Here is a 14,001-nt window from a genome sequence, read left to right on the forward strand (position 1 = left end):
CAATGGAAGTATGTATATGTATATATATAGTCCTATGAGTCTTTCATACCCTACCGTAGACTCTCAACCGTGGACTGGATTGCTCTCTCTCTCTCTCTCTCTCTCTCTCCTTTTGTCCGTCAAATGTCTCTTCCAATGTATTTAGGATATTTCTTTCTTACTATTAAAAAAATAAAAAAATAAAAAAGTGAGGTTGAGATTTTAAAGTGAAATAAAATAAAATTTCAGAAATTTTATCTCATAAATTTTTAAATAAATCTGGTTAATTAAATAATATATTCTCACCAATAATAACACACAATAAACATACAGTCCAATTTAAGTATGTACAAATTTTTATAGAAAATGAGATGTAGAAACTATCTAGTCAAAAATAAATACCACGTCAAAGTAGATATCAATAAGTGTATTATGATTTTTTGTTCTGATAATTAATTTTAATTGATACTATATGAAGTTTGAGCTTTTCTTTTTTGGTTTGATAAACTAAAATAAATAAATAAAAAGATTTATTTATAAGATAGATTTTAGTTATAGTTAGAAAATTGCTTTGTTGTATATGAGTTTGTATATTTAAAAATTTTAATTCTTAAAGATTAACAAAAAATTTTCAATTCCTAATTTGAATTGATGAACAAATAAGGATTTTTTTTTTTTATGGGTTATAGAGTTACAAGAAACTCTCTTTTATTTTAGTTTATTCTAAATTTTTTCAAATGATAGTTTACTCTAATTTACTCTATTAAAATTATTCATATGTGAGGCATTTTGATTTTAAGAGCCGCTGTGTACCGAAATGATAAAACAATCTTGAGCTAATAATGTCTCTCAAATGGCTTGTGCACTCGGGTAGAAAATTGTTTCTCATACTACTGCTTTGAAGCAATGGGAAGCAAGGGTGATAATTTTTGTAAAAAAATATATATATATTAAAATCTTTATACTTAAAACTCATTAATGAGATTATAAGGGTGTTGGGGATGTGTTTAAATGCTTGCACTAACTAAAGTACTGAAAATTTGAATTAGATGAACTTTATAGAAAGGAAAAAGTCATGTGAGCTCAACATGTTACAGTAGACTAGTTGAGATGGAGAGATCGTAACACGAAATTCTTCCATATTAGGGCAACCATAAGATAGATGAGAAATAGAATAAATGGAGTAAAACTTGCATCAGATGAATGGATGATAGAAAGAATATTCATTAAGAAGGCTTTCATGAATCACCTTGCTTCCACCTTTAAAGTTGATGGCTGCATGGACATTAACTCAATGTTAGAATGTGTGAAAAAGAAAGATTACTCCCCTAATGAATTTTTAGGCCTTCGAACCCTATAAATTAACAGAGGTCGACATTACCCTCAAAAAATACACCTCATTAAAGCTCTTGGCCTAAACATTATGTCCCCATTCTTTTTAAAAAAAATAAAAAATGAAGTGATATGCATTTGATGCTATCTCTTTGTTATTAAATTTCTTAAATCATAAAGCTTTATTGTATAATATAATCACACTTTTATCATCTTAGTACCAAAGTCAAATAATTTAAGACTCCATCTTATAATAGACTCATGAGTTTATGTAACATAGTCATATAACCGATAGTCAAACGCGTTAAAACCTTATTAAAAGTTGTTTTATATGACATTGTGCATCCATCTCAATTAGTATTTTTTCCAAGGCGACATATTAATGATAATGTCTTAATAGCCTTGGAACTTTCCACTTTATGAAAACATAAACTAAGACAAGAAAGGGATCATCTGCACTAAAACATGACAACAAAGCGTATGACAAAGTGACTTGGCCTTTTATAAACCAGATGATCTTAAAGTTGGGTTTTACAAAAAGTGTTGTTTTCTTAATTATGGAATGTGTTACTATTGTTTCCTATCTTATTTTGGTAAATAAAAAGCTTCACAATTGTTATATCTAGATAGGGGGCATCTGACAATGACATTTTTTCTCTTTTACCTCTTTATTTTATGTGTATGCGTATTTTCAACCATGTTAAGAAAAATATAATTACAATGACGAATCAATAGGATAAAAATCTATCAATCAACTCTTGTTATCATTCATATGTTATTTGCAGATAACATAATATTTAGGAAAGTAAATATCACGGTCACCACTCTCTTGTAGGGCATGTCCGGAGTGCACTACACTTTACACTTAATTAAATAAAATATAATGAAACTTTTATTCATACAAACGTACAGAAGCATTGCATCCCTTGATATATGTACATTAGATACATACAAAACGAGGTTTTAAATCTTTTTCTTTCTTATATTACAAAACAGAAGTACAAAATAGTGATTTAGGTTCTTATAGAGCCTAACTTATAAAAGACTTCCCTACTATTATCCATTACTCCTCAACGGTCTATACAGGATTTGAGAATAATGAGGGAGTGATATGCACTATCTCAATAAATAAATATCATGATATACAGCGTAATACATACAATATATAAAATTTTCACACACATCAAAACATATATCTTGTACATTTACAAATAATAGATAACTGAATCAAAAAACAAATAAGTAAATAATAAAATCACATTTATTTGGCTACATTATATAGGGAACTATACTACATCATCGTTATGAAGGGTTGTTCATATCTTCCAATTGTCATGCATGTATAGGTGCACACCTAACACTTACCATATCCCCATACACCCGAAAACGGAACAGTTATGCATGGACACACTGAAGCTTAGCATCATGCAAGTGCTTTCAGAATGACTTACCTTAATAACAAGTAATGCACACTTATTAAAATCAAATTTCAAAATATATGGATGAAATAACACTTAAAACACAAAATTACTTTCACATAACATTTGCACTTTATATATGAAAGTACGTATAAAATACTGATAAAAACACTTGAAAACTATATATGTTATGCAATCATAATATCCACTTATCTTAAATTCTATGGAAATTTTCATTTCGGCACAGTCCCCTTTTAGACAAACTCCTTATAAAAACTTCAATTTCCTATTTTCAAATGAGCATAGTCTCCCCTTAGTTTATTTTAATTTTCTACTAGAATTCCAGTAGAGTCTCCCCTTAGGACCATTAATAATTTTTAACTCAAAAGTACATTTCTAATATAGAAACAACATATTTAGAAAAAAGGTAAATGACCTTACCTTATATCACACGAAATCTTGATTTTGACAGAGTTCCAACTTAGTTTTTAATATTTTCCACTAGGAATTTCGGCAAAGTTTCGAGTTTTTAATATTTTTCACTAAGAATTTCGGCAAAGTTTCAAGATGTTTTTAAACAATATCTAACCTTTAAAATATCCCTCACATTACTAAAAAATACTCTCAAAGGTTCATGGGAAACTAAATTAAAATGAGAGAGATATGCTTACCTAAAGCCCAAGGACTACCCTTGAGAACTTCCCACTTTTTCTCTCATATTTTTCTCTTTTTTTTTTCTCCTCACTATACTTCCCTACCCCCCTTCCTATCATTCCCTATTTATAGGAGAGGAGAGCCAAAGTGTTAGTTGTCTATCTGATATGGGATATGTGGTTCACCATTTTAACTTCTTAACTGATGTGAGACCTTTGTAACTTTAAACTTCCTAATCGATGTGGCATTTTTTTCACTTCAATCTCCCATTCTAGAGACTTTCATATTTATCCAGACTATTCGCAGCACTTTATCCTTCTTCGAAGTGTGTTCGTACCAGACTTGGGCTCCATTCTAATTGTTTTGGGCCGCTTTAGGCCCACCTATACCCTTAAGGCCCAAAATCACACTCCATGCACATGCATTCTCTTTCAATAACCATAACTCCTTTGATTCTTCTGAGTTTTCGGTTTATTTTAATTTTTCTTGTTCATTGTCGTTTCAACTACTTAAAAAAAAAATTAGACTCAAAATGACTATATTGACCCACCTAAGGTTCACCTAAGTCCCATAAGATCTAAACTGCACATAAAGTTAGGCCCATGCCCATACCCTTATTTCAAAACTCCATAACTTACTCAATTCTTAATCTTTTTTAGCAAACTTATGCTTTGTGTGTTCCTCAAGCAAAGAACTATCACTTGGTTTTAGTTTGAGCTTCATTCGAGTCAAATTGGTCCACTTATGGCCTAATCAAGCTTAAAAGTCCAAAACTATTTTCCATGTGCATGCCTCTTGGGTTTGGTCTTATTTCTCCCAAATTTTCTTCTATGGAAACTTTTTTTTCTACCCACTTCTTCTTTATTTCTCAGCCAAATTTGAGTCTCAAATTTTGTGTATTTTGATCTTAGGACACAAATCAAACCAAAAGGCTCAATTAGGGCTCCTTAGGGAATTTCCTTCCTCACATGGGGATTTCTCTCTCGATTTTTCACCCAATTATTTTATTATGTTCCTAAAGTATTTCCTTGCCTTTTACAATATCATCCTAGTCTCGAAAAGTATTCTTGGGTCTAGAAATCTCAGTTGAGGAAAAACTCTTCTAAAGAAATTTTGATTATTCAAATTTCATTATTTTCACTCCATTTTACTTGAAACTTGGTATTTGAATCCAAATTATGTTGCTAATTACATGCATACACACAATCATAGATATCACCTACTCGAAACAAGCTCAGGGAATAGTCAGGTTATCATAGTAAAGATAGATGAGGTAGGAGCTAAGAAGGAGATCCTGAAGGATTATGAGCAACTTTTAGGTCAAGTTATAAATCAACAAAAATCAACAATCTCTTTCTTGAAAGGGACAAGTATAACACAAAGGTGGGTAATTTTTGAATTACTAGAAGTGCAATGGAGAGAAACTCATGCTTAATACTTGGGTTTACCCGTGATGATAGATAAATCAATAACAACTACCTTTAACTCCCTTGTGGATAGGGTGACAAAGCATATTCAGAGCTAGAACATGAAAAGATTATTAAGAGTAGGAAGATGAGATGTTCAAAACAAGTGCACAACCATTCCAACCTATGTAATGAGTGTTTTTCTTATCACTTAAGTATATACACATAAATATAAAGAATTATTTATAGCTTTTAGTGGAATCATGAACATCGGTTGAGAAAAATTCACTAGATTGCGCAGCTAAAGTTACCAAATTCCAAATGAGGTATGGATTTATATTACTTAATAGTTTGCATAATTTAACAATGTTAGTAAAATAATTCTAATGTCCAATAAGTAGCCAAATTCATTGCTATTGTGCCTCTTGAGTGCCAAATACTTTTTCAATGGAGACATCTATAATATAGGGGGTGGATATAGGCCAAGTTTCTCATAGTGGAATATTTTAACAGTATGTGATCTTCTAGATTATAATTTAAGATGACAAATAGGAAATTAATAAAATGTGTATATTTGGAGGCATAAATGGTTGCCTTTACAGCTAAGGCACCATGTTTGGATCCAACCACTTCATGGCCCAACTCCAACATAAGTCTTGAAATTATTTGATCCTCATGAAGCCATTTAGAACATCCCATTATCGCACTACTTATTTAGCTACTAAAAAGTCTCACAAATATTAGCAACCCCCCTTAGCAGAAGGTACTACTAAATAGGCTTATTTGGAGCTATACCAAATATGGGGATTACACCTTAAAATTTTGGCCACCCTCAAGCATGGCTAAAGAGTTGTGGTTTGAGAGGAGGCTCGAATTGCAAAATTTTAGATTTCACTATTGAGGTAAACTGTGGACTATTTTAATTCTCTCTAAGATATCGTATCAGTGAAATATAGACTCGTTTAGAAAGAGGTCAATGTTAATCCTACATGTGAAATGTATGATGAATATGAAGAAATAATGGAACACCTCTTTAAATGCTACAATTATGCCCAAAAGGTATAGAGACTCGATCCTTTAAGAGGTATGCTTTTTAACATTAAAACTTTTTGTTAATGGTTGTCATGAGGTTTGAATTGAAAATGAGTAAATAGGTATATGTGGTGTATATTTGTTGTTTGGGGAATATAGTGGAGCCTTAATATATGTTATTATAGAAACCATTGGTTGATGCCCAATGAGCTAATTATAAAGTTATGGGACATGTGGCATGATATCCATGAATTATATAGTCCATATCAATTTACCTCTTCGACAAATGAAAGTGAGATTACTAAAGTTAAACTTGGATGTTTCTCTGAAACATGATGGTTAGAGAGGACTCGAAATGATCTACAGGAACTAGAATGATAATATTATTTTTTTAACGCATGAAACCTGTCCATACTCCAGAATTTATGGAGACTGTTGAAGCATTAATTTTGCCGTACAATTTTAAACATATCAAGGGAAAAGGTGTAAATGTCTATTTTTAAAAGCATTGCGTTACTAAAGGATAAATGTCTATTTTTAAAAGCAGTTTTAATATAAAATAAAAGTATTCCTAAGATAAAAATGTATTGTTTTTTATCAAATTTTTATAAAAAGCACTTTTAATATAAAATATAATATTATGTTTAATTAATTATGCTATAGAATTAATATTAAATGTTAAAGAGAGAAAAGTTTCGTAGTAAGAAAATTTTAATTATTTAAATGATTTAAATATATTAAAAGTAAGTTGTCTAATATACTTATAATAAATATAAAATTATAAGTGATTAACTATTATTACATTTCTATGTTTGAAGTATTAAATTTATGAAGTAGAGCATAAAACTAATAAAATAAAGTTATTAAAATTATTATTCACTCAAACTACATTTTTGAGTAGCACTAAAAACTTATCAATAATATAAACAGTTTGTGTTATCAAAGAAACATATATATATATATATATATATATATATATATATATATGAAGTGTTATGAATGACTTACCTCATGATCATTAAATCCAAAAAGAAAGAAGCAATTATTTTTACAGCATTAAACTGATTATAAATAATTTGAAGTAAAACAAAATTTTATAATAAAGATTAAAGGAATGTAATTTAGGTACATGATAAAATAATAAAAGTTAATGTTATGAAGAATCACGTAAGAATTTCTCGAGGATCTTGTTGAACTCCCTACTATTCTCAGCTTGAGGCATATGCCATGCATTCTTTATTACTTCTAATCTTGTCTTAACCCCAAGTATCCTGCCATAAATTCAAACTATTATAATTCATTCGTATACATATATATATATATATATATATATGTTTAAATTCATATCATTAAGCCACATCCATTTACGTACTCCTTCAGTTCAACAGCCATTCTCAAGGGGAATATCTTGTCTTCATCTCCCCATATTAGCAGCACTTCCTACAATATACATACATATATAATACAGAAATAATAAGTAATTAAAATTAATCAATTGTTATAATAGAATTAGTTATTAATTAGTTTGTAATCAGTTACAATTTGTTGAAGTTAGTTTGTAATTTGTTAGCAACTAATTAACAACTCTGCTATAAATAAATTGAGCATGTAATCCATTATACATATACATGAATACAACAATTTTTTTGTTTTTTTCTTTTTTTTCTTCTCGGCTATCTTGCTTCTGATGTGGTATCAGAGCTTTTGCCAAAATTTTTCTTCAAATTCAAAAAGCATCTGTAATAAAGCTTCCGCTGTTCATCCTCGTGGTTTAGAAATCAGAATTTCTCTTTTGTATTTCCTCCTTCATCTCGACACTCTGTTCATCTTTATTTTTCTACCGATTACACACCAGTTCAAGCATGGCTCGTGGAGGACAATCCTCTCCACAGCAGTGTCTGCCACCATCCTCATAACAATTTCCACCGCTTATATCACCTGTTGTTGAGCGAGTTGCTGCTGCGACATCAGTTATGAGTGATACTAATCCTCATAGTCCCTATTTTCTTCACAGCAGCGATCATCCAGGTGCTATACTTGTCTCTCATATACTCACGGGTCCAAATTACACAACTTGGAGCCGAGCCATGGTTATGGCTTTCACGGCAAAACATAAGTTTGGATTTATTGATGGGTCAATTCCTCAACCGGATGCAACAGATCCATTGGCTGGAGTTTGCAAGCGCTGCAATAGTATGATCGCTTCATGGATTCTAAATGCTGTATCAAAAGATATCGCCGACAGCCTCTTGTTTCACGATAATGCAAGAGCTATCTAGAATGATCTTCGGGACCGCTTCAGACAAAGCAATGAACCACGCATCTATCATATTAAACATTTTCTCCAGAATTTCTCACAAGTCAGTCTCGATGTTAACACTTACTACACAAAGCTTAAAGCATTGTAGGACGAATTAACCAATTACTTACCTGTCCCAGCTTGTTCATGTGGTGGAATGCGCGTTTGGACGAAATGCCAACAGAAAGAACAAGGAATGCAGTTCCTTATGGGGCTGAATGACAGCTATTCTAGTTTGCGCGCACAGATCCTAATGATGGATCCTTTTCCTCCAGTCCTAAAGGTATTCAATTTGGTCACTCAGGAAGAGCGACAACGAGGCATCGGAATCAATGGTAGTACAAATCGCGGCGAGGCAATGGTTTTCGCTGGCGGCGCTGGAGCTAAGTTTGGGGGAGCTTCTGGAGGTCAGGGACGACCTAGGAACCAACCTGTTTGCAGCTATTGTGGGTTGACGGGTCACACCATGGATCGGTGTTATAAACTCTACAGGTACCCGCCCGGTTACCCAATCAAGAATAAAAGTTCATTCCAAAATAATATGGCTCAGGCGAGACGGGTAGGGCATGTGGCCAAAAGTTCATCGTCTTCTCCGATTGCTCAACCCGGTTTTGATTCCGGGTATTCTCTGCCAGCCGCCGCCGCTGCCACTTACACCACCCCTCAAATCCAGGAAATGATCGCTCATCTAAGCACTCAACTCCGTTCGTCAGCAGCCTTGCCATCTACACCGCCGCAGTTGACCTATATTCCCCACGTTGCTGCTATTCAATCCGCGGCTTCTCACGCGAGCAACAACACCTTTCACCTTTACTGCTTTCATTTAACAATAAATATCTTAACCGAGATTCATGGATAATCGACACTGGTGCCACTCATCATACATGTTGCAATGCAAAATATTTTTTCACACTACACACCATTTTTCCTGTTGAAATTACACTGCCTAATGGTAATATCGTGATAGTTAGCCAAGTTGGGAATATCATTCTTACCGAATTTCTTACACTACAACATGTCCTGTATGTTCCTGCTTGTAGCTTCAATCTGTTGAGTGTCAGTATGCTAACAATTCATAGTCACTGTATGGTTAAATTTCTGTCTGATTCATGTGCTATCCAAGACCTTACCAAGGGGTCGACGAATAGGACAGGTAGCAGACACGTGAACCTTTATTTTTTGAATTTTGTCCATTTATTTTGTAATAAAATTTTTCTTTCTAGCTCAATTGTATCCAAACAATCTCTTTGGCATGCTAGAATGGGACATCCCTCCCTTACAAAGATACAGATTATCAATAAAGAGCATAATATTGCTTCATCAGATTCTGAAAAGCAATTTCATTGTCAAACCTGTCATTTCGCGAAATAAAGAAAATTGCCTTTTATTTCCTCAAATAAACTAGCACCACATCCATTTGATTTAGTTCATGTAGATATATGGGGACCATTCTCTGTTCTCACTCCTGAAGGATACAAATATTTTTTAACAATTGTTGATGACTGCTCCGGAGCCACTTGGGTTTATTTGCTTCATACCAAATATGAGGTGCTTACAATTTTTTCCATATTTTATACCTTCATACTTATCCAATATAATACTCCTATAAAAGCAATTAGGTCGGATAATGCACATGAATTAGATTTTAGAAATTTCTTTCAGGACAAAAGCATCATGTCTTATCATTCTTGTGTTGAAACTCCACAATAAAACTCTGTTGTGGAACGAAAACACCAGAATATTTTAAATGTCGCACGTGCCTTGTTTTTTCAATCACACCTCTCTCTTGTATATTGGGGAGACTGTATTCTTACAGCAGTTTACCTCATAAATAGAACTCCTTCTATTATTTTATCACATAAAACCTCTTTTGAGATTCTTAATCATAAACAACCATCTTATACACATCTTTGTATTTTTGGGTGTCTATGTTATAGTTCTACTCTTACTTCACATTGCAATAAATTTTCTTCCCGTGCAAGAGCTTGTATTCTGCTTGGTTATCCCTTCGGCTACAAGGGTTATAAACTTTTGGATCTGCAAACAAATCAGATCTATATATCTCGTCATGTTGTGTTTTATGAGGACGTTTTTCCTTTTCATTCTCGAGAATCTCTTCCTTATGATGATTTCTTTGGTTCTTCAGTTCTTCCATTACCCATTACTGATTTTGACACTGGTCTCAGTCCTTCCATTCCTTCTGATCTTCCTAATATTTCTTCTTCTAGGCCTTCTAGAGTAAGGAAACCTCCCTCACACTTAGCTGACTATCATTGTTATTCTACACAGAGAACCATACATCCCATTTCTACACATCTTTATTATACCAGATTACGACCAGCCTACCACTCTTATATATCTGGCCATATCTACTTCTTCTGAGCCTGCAAACCTATCACAAGCCTTATCTTCCCCAGAATGGCAACAGGCTATGCAAACTGAGTTAAGTGCCTTGAAAGGCAATAATACCTGGACTATTGTTTCTCTTCCAGCTGGCAAGAAGGCTGTTGCTTGCAAATAGGTATTTAAAAATAAATGCAATTCTGATGGTTCTCTTGAACAACACAAAGCTCGCCTTGTTGCAAAGGATTTTACACAACAGTATGGTGTATTGATTTTCTTGAGACATTTTCTCCTGTGGCAAAACTAGTTATAGTCAAAATATTATTGTCTCTTGCTGCCACATATGGATGGAGTTTGACACAACTTGATGTCACCAATGCCTTCCTTCATGGTGATCTTAGTGAAGAAGTCTACATGGAATTACCTCCTGGATATTTACCAGGAGAGGGGGAGATTCTTCCACCAAAAGCAGTATGTCAGCTTCATAAATCTATTTACGGCCTTAAACAAGCATCAAGACAGTGGTTTCATAAGTTTTCTACTGCATTAATACAAGAAGGATTCAAGCAATCTGAATGTAATCATTCTTTATTTGTCAAAATTCATAATAATATTTTTGTTGCTTTACTAGTGTATGTTGATGACATTGTCATCGCCAGCAATAATGATACAGCAGTACAGAACTTAAAGACAGTTTTGAGTTAGAAATTCAAGATGAAAGATCTGAGTCCTCTTCGGTATTTTCTGGGTATGGAAGTAGCACGGAATTCAACTGTTATATCTTTATGTCAAAGGAAGTATGCACTTGATCTTTTGACTGAAACAGGATATACATGTTGTAGATCTGTTTCTGTTCCTATGGAGCCAAACTTAAAATTGTCAAAAGAAGATGGTGATATTCTTGAAGATCCAGCTAGTTATTGTCAACTAATTGGAAAACTGTTATATCTCACCATCACCAGGCCAGACTTATGTTACTATGTTAACAAGTTGAGTAAGTTCATGTCTGCCCCACGAACTTCACATTTACAAGCAGCCATGCGTATTCTACAGTATATTAAGAAAACGCCTGGACAAGGACTTCATTTTTCATCATCATATTCAGTACAAGTAAAAGAATTTTTTGATGCAGATTGGGGAACTTGCTCAGATACTCGACGGTCGTTAACTGGATTTTGTGTGTTTCTAGGTTCTTCACTTGTTTCTTCGAAATCAAAGAAACAAAATGTGGTGTCTAGATCATCAGCTGAAACAGAATACAGATCAATGGCCAATACTACGTGTGAGATAGTTTGGGTTCTCAGCTTATTACAAGAACTTAAGATTTTACACTAAGGATCGGCATTATTATACTCTGACAATCAGACAGCTTTGTACATTGCTTCAAATCCAGTTTATCATGAGCGTACAAAGTACATTGAACTTGACTGTCATTTTGTCAGAGAAAAAATACAGTCAGGATATTTAAAAACTATGCACGTGTCATCACAGAATCAGCTTCCAGACATAATGACCGAGGCTTTGTCTCCACAATTGTTTTACTCATTACTTGGCAAGATGGGCATCATCAATTTGTATGCTCCATCTTAAGGGGAGTAATAGAATTAGTTATTAATTAGTTTGTAATCAGTTACAATTAGTTGAAGTTAATTTGTAATCTGTTAGCAACTGATTAACAACTCTGCTATAAATAAACAGAGCATGGAATCCATTATACATATACATAAATACAACAAAGTTTTCTTTTTTTCTTCTCGGCTATCTTGCTTCTGATATGTTAAATAAATAAATGTAATATATATTATATATACATGCACATACCTGTTTAAGTGGAGTAATGCTTGGATTCTCATCCCTTCCAACGCTCAACCCGTCCAGAAGTTCTTTCTTCTCCTTCCTGTTTCCATAGTACATTTCCTGCAAGAATATCACCTTGTCAATAACAAAATCACACCTTGTCTATATCAAAGATGCCATCCTTAATTAACTAGTTAATTAACTGATTAATTAATTAATTAAGAAAGTGGACTTAACGTGTACAAAGTCATTGTAGAAGATAGCAGGAACGAAACGGAGCGCACGAGAGGAAAGCGATAAGCCGGTGAGAGTCCGGAGCTCCTCCGCTGTCGCCGGCAACATAACCTCCTCCACTTTCCGACATCTCGCTCTCTTAATTAACTCATCGTTATCGCTTTTTCTCAAATTCAAACCACAACTAGCAATCACCACCTTCTCCACTCTCTCCGGCCACATTTTCGCCAAGCTGTACGCCACAAAACCTCCATAGCTCGTTCCTACTACATGAAATTTCTTAATTCCGATCATCTCCATTACCTTCCCAATTGATTCCGCCTGGAACGCCTCCGATCGCGCAGTGGAGCTGCTGGTTGACTCACCGAAGAACACCAAATCAGGCAAGTACAGGTTGAAATAGCGGTTTAGGATTCGTATCTGGTACTGCCATGTCCAGATCGCGGATGGACCGAAAGCGTGGATAAGAAGGAGGTTTGGTTTGTTGTTTTGGTCGCCTGATTTCGGTCCCCAGAGATGGATGGTGGTGTGTTCGTCTATTGCTAGGGTCTGAGAGGAGAGACCGACGACGGCAAAGAACTTTCGCACGAAGTTGCCGTAGAGAGTAGCCAGACCAAGCAATGGTGCCATCAGTTGATGAATGAATCAGTCTTTTCCTCTCTGTTCTTTTTGACGTCAATTCTGTAACTGCTAATTTAAATTTGTCCGCCATGACAATTTTTTTTTTTTTTTTTTTTTGAAAAAAAAACTGATCATATTCATCAGTCTATTCTTTTTTAACTACATTATCGTTGCTAATTGTTCTTAAAAAATTCATAATCGGTCAGAAAATTATGAATTATTTTGTATTAATGAAAAATTATCACAAACCACTAATTAGTTCCTCCACATTGGAACTTTGGATTGAATCTTAATTAGTTAATAATCATTTTGTAATTACGAGTAGAAAATCATTTTAACTTCCCCTACAAATGAGGTTAGCACATCATACATTTTCTTCTCATCTTAGGTGATGCATGTTTAACTAATAAGGTTAAAAGTATTTTATTTAACAAAAAAATTGTTAACAAAGCATAGATTAGTTATTTTTTTAATAAATATACATATATATATATTAGATCTTTTCACTCCATGTGTTTATTATAATTAAAAAAATTTAACTTAACCGTCATGAATAGTTTTTATTATCATTTCTAAATATAATACGATTAGTTAAAATTTGATTCAATATTTATAAAGTAACGAATTCTACGTTTTCAATAAAATTTGAATTCATTGATTATTCTTGAAATATTTTATTTATTTAGTCTGATAATTTATAATGTTTTGAAAAATATAAAAATTAAAAAAAAAATGATTTATTGATATGTCAATTAAATAGGTTTTAATGTTTTCTTCTAGAGTAGGTAAAAGTTTTATTGGTTGTTTAAGTTTTTGTTAAACTATTATTGATGGTAATACATAAAATTGTAGTAGGTGTATGTTGAAACTTAGTAGTTATAGTCAA

General features: G+C 33.2%; 1 protein-coding gene and 1 long non-coding RNA gene across 3 annotated transcripts; both read right to left on the minus strand.

Moving 5' to 3' along the window:
* Nucleotides 1-6,896: 6,896 nt before the first annotated feature.
* Nucleotides 6,897-13,171, minus strand: LOC148252943 (alpha/beta-Hydrolases superfamily protein). 2 transcript variants are annotated; one of them, XM_088207769.1, is made up of 4 exons: nucleotides 12,498-13,171; nucleotides 12,285-12,380; nucleotides 7,194-7,261; nucleotides 6,897-7,092 (listed from the first exon to the last, which is right to left on the minus strand). In XM_088207769.1, the coding sequence occupies exons 1-4, from the start codon at nucleotides 13,122-13,124 to the stop codon at nucleotides 6,975-6,977; spliced, it is 909 nt and encodes a 302-aa protein (XP_088063895.1). In that variant the 5' UTR covers nucleotides 13,125-13,171; the 3' UTR covers nucleotides 6,897-6,974. The 2 variants fall into 2 exon arrangements, with proteins under 2 accessions (XP_088063895.1, XP_088063896.1); XM_088207770.1 differs by lacking the exons at nucleotides 6,897-7,092; nucleotides 7,194-7,261 and adding an exon at nucleotides 11,379-11,709.
* LOC148252944 (uncharacterized) lies at nucleotides 7,303-9,423 on the minus strand. Its single transcript, XR_015813397.1, has 2 exons — nucleotides 8,252-9,423; nucleotides 7,303-8,144 (listed from the first exon to the last, which is right to left on the minus strand). It is a non-coding gene; the product is annotated as an uncharacterized LOC148252944 (long non-coding RNA).
* Nucleotides 13,172-14,001: the final 830 nt, after the last annotated feature.

This window comes from Carica papaya, chromosome 7, assembly GCF_054855325.1.
Source record: "Carica papaya isolate Zhongbai chromosome 7, ASM5485532v1, whole genome shotgun sequence".
Lineage (NCBI taxonomy): Eukaryota > Viridiplantae > Streptophyta > Magnoliopsida > Brassicales > Caricaceae > Carica > Carica papaya.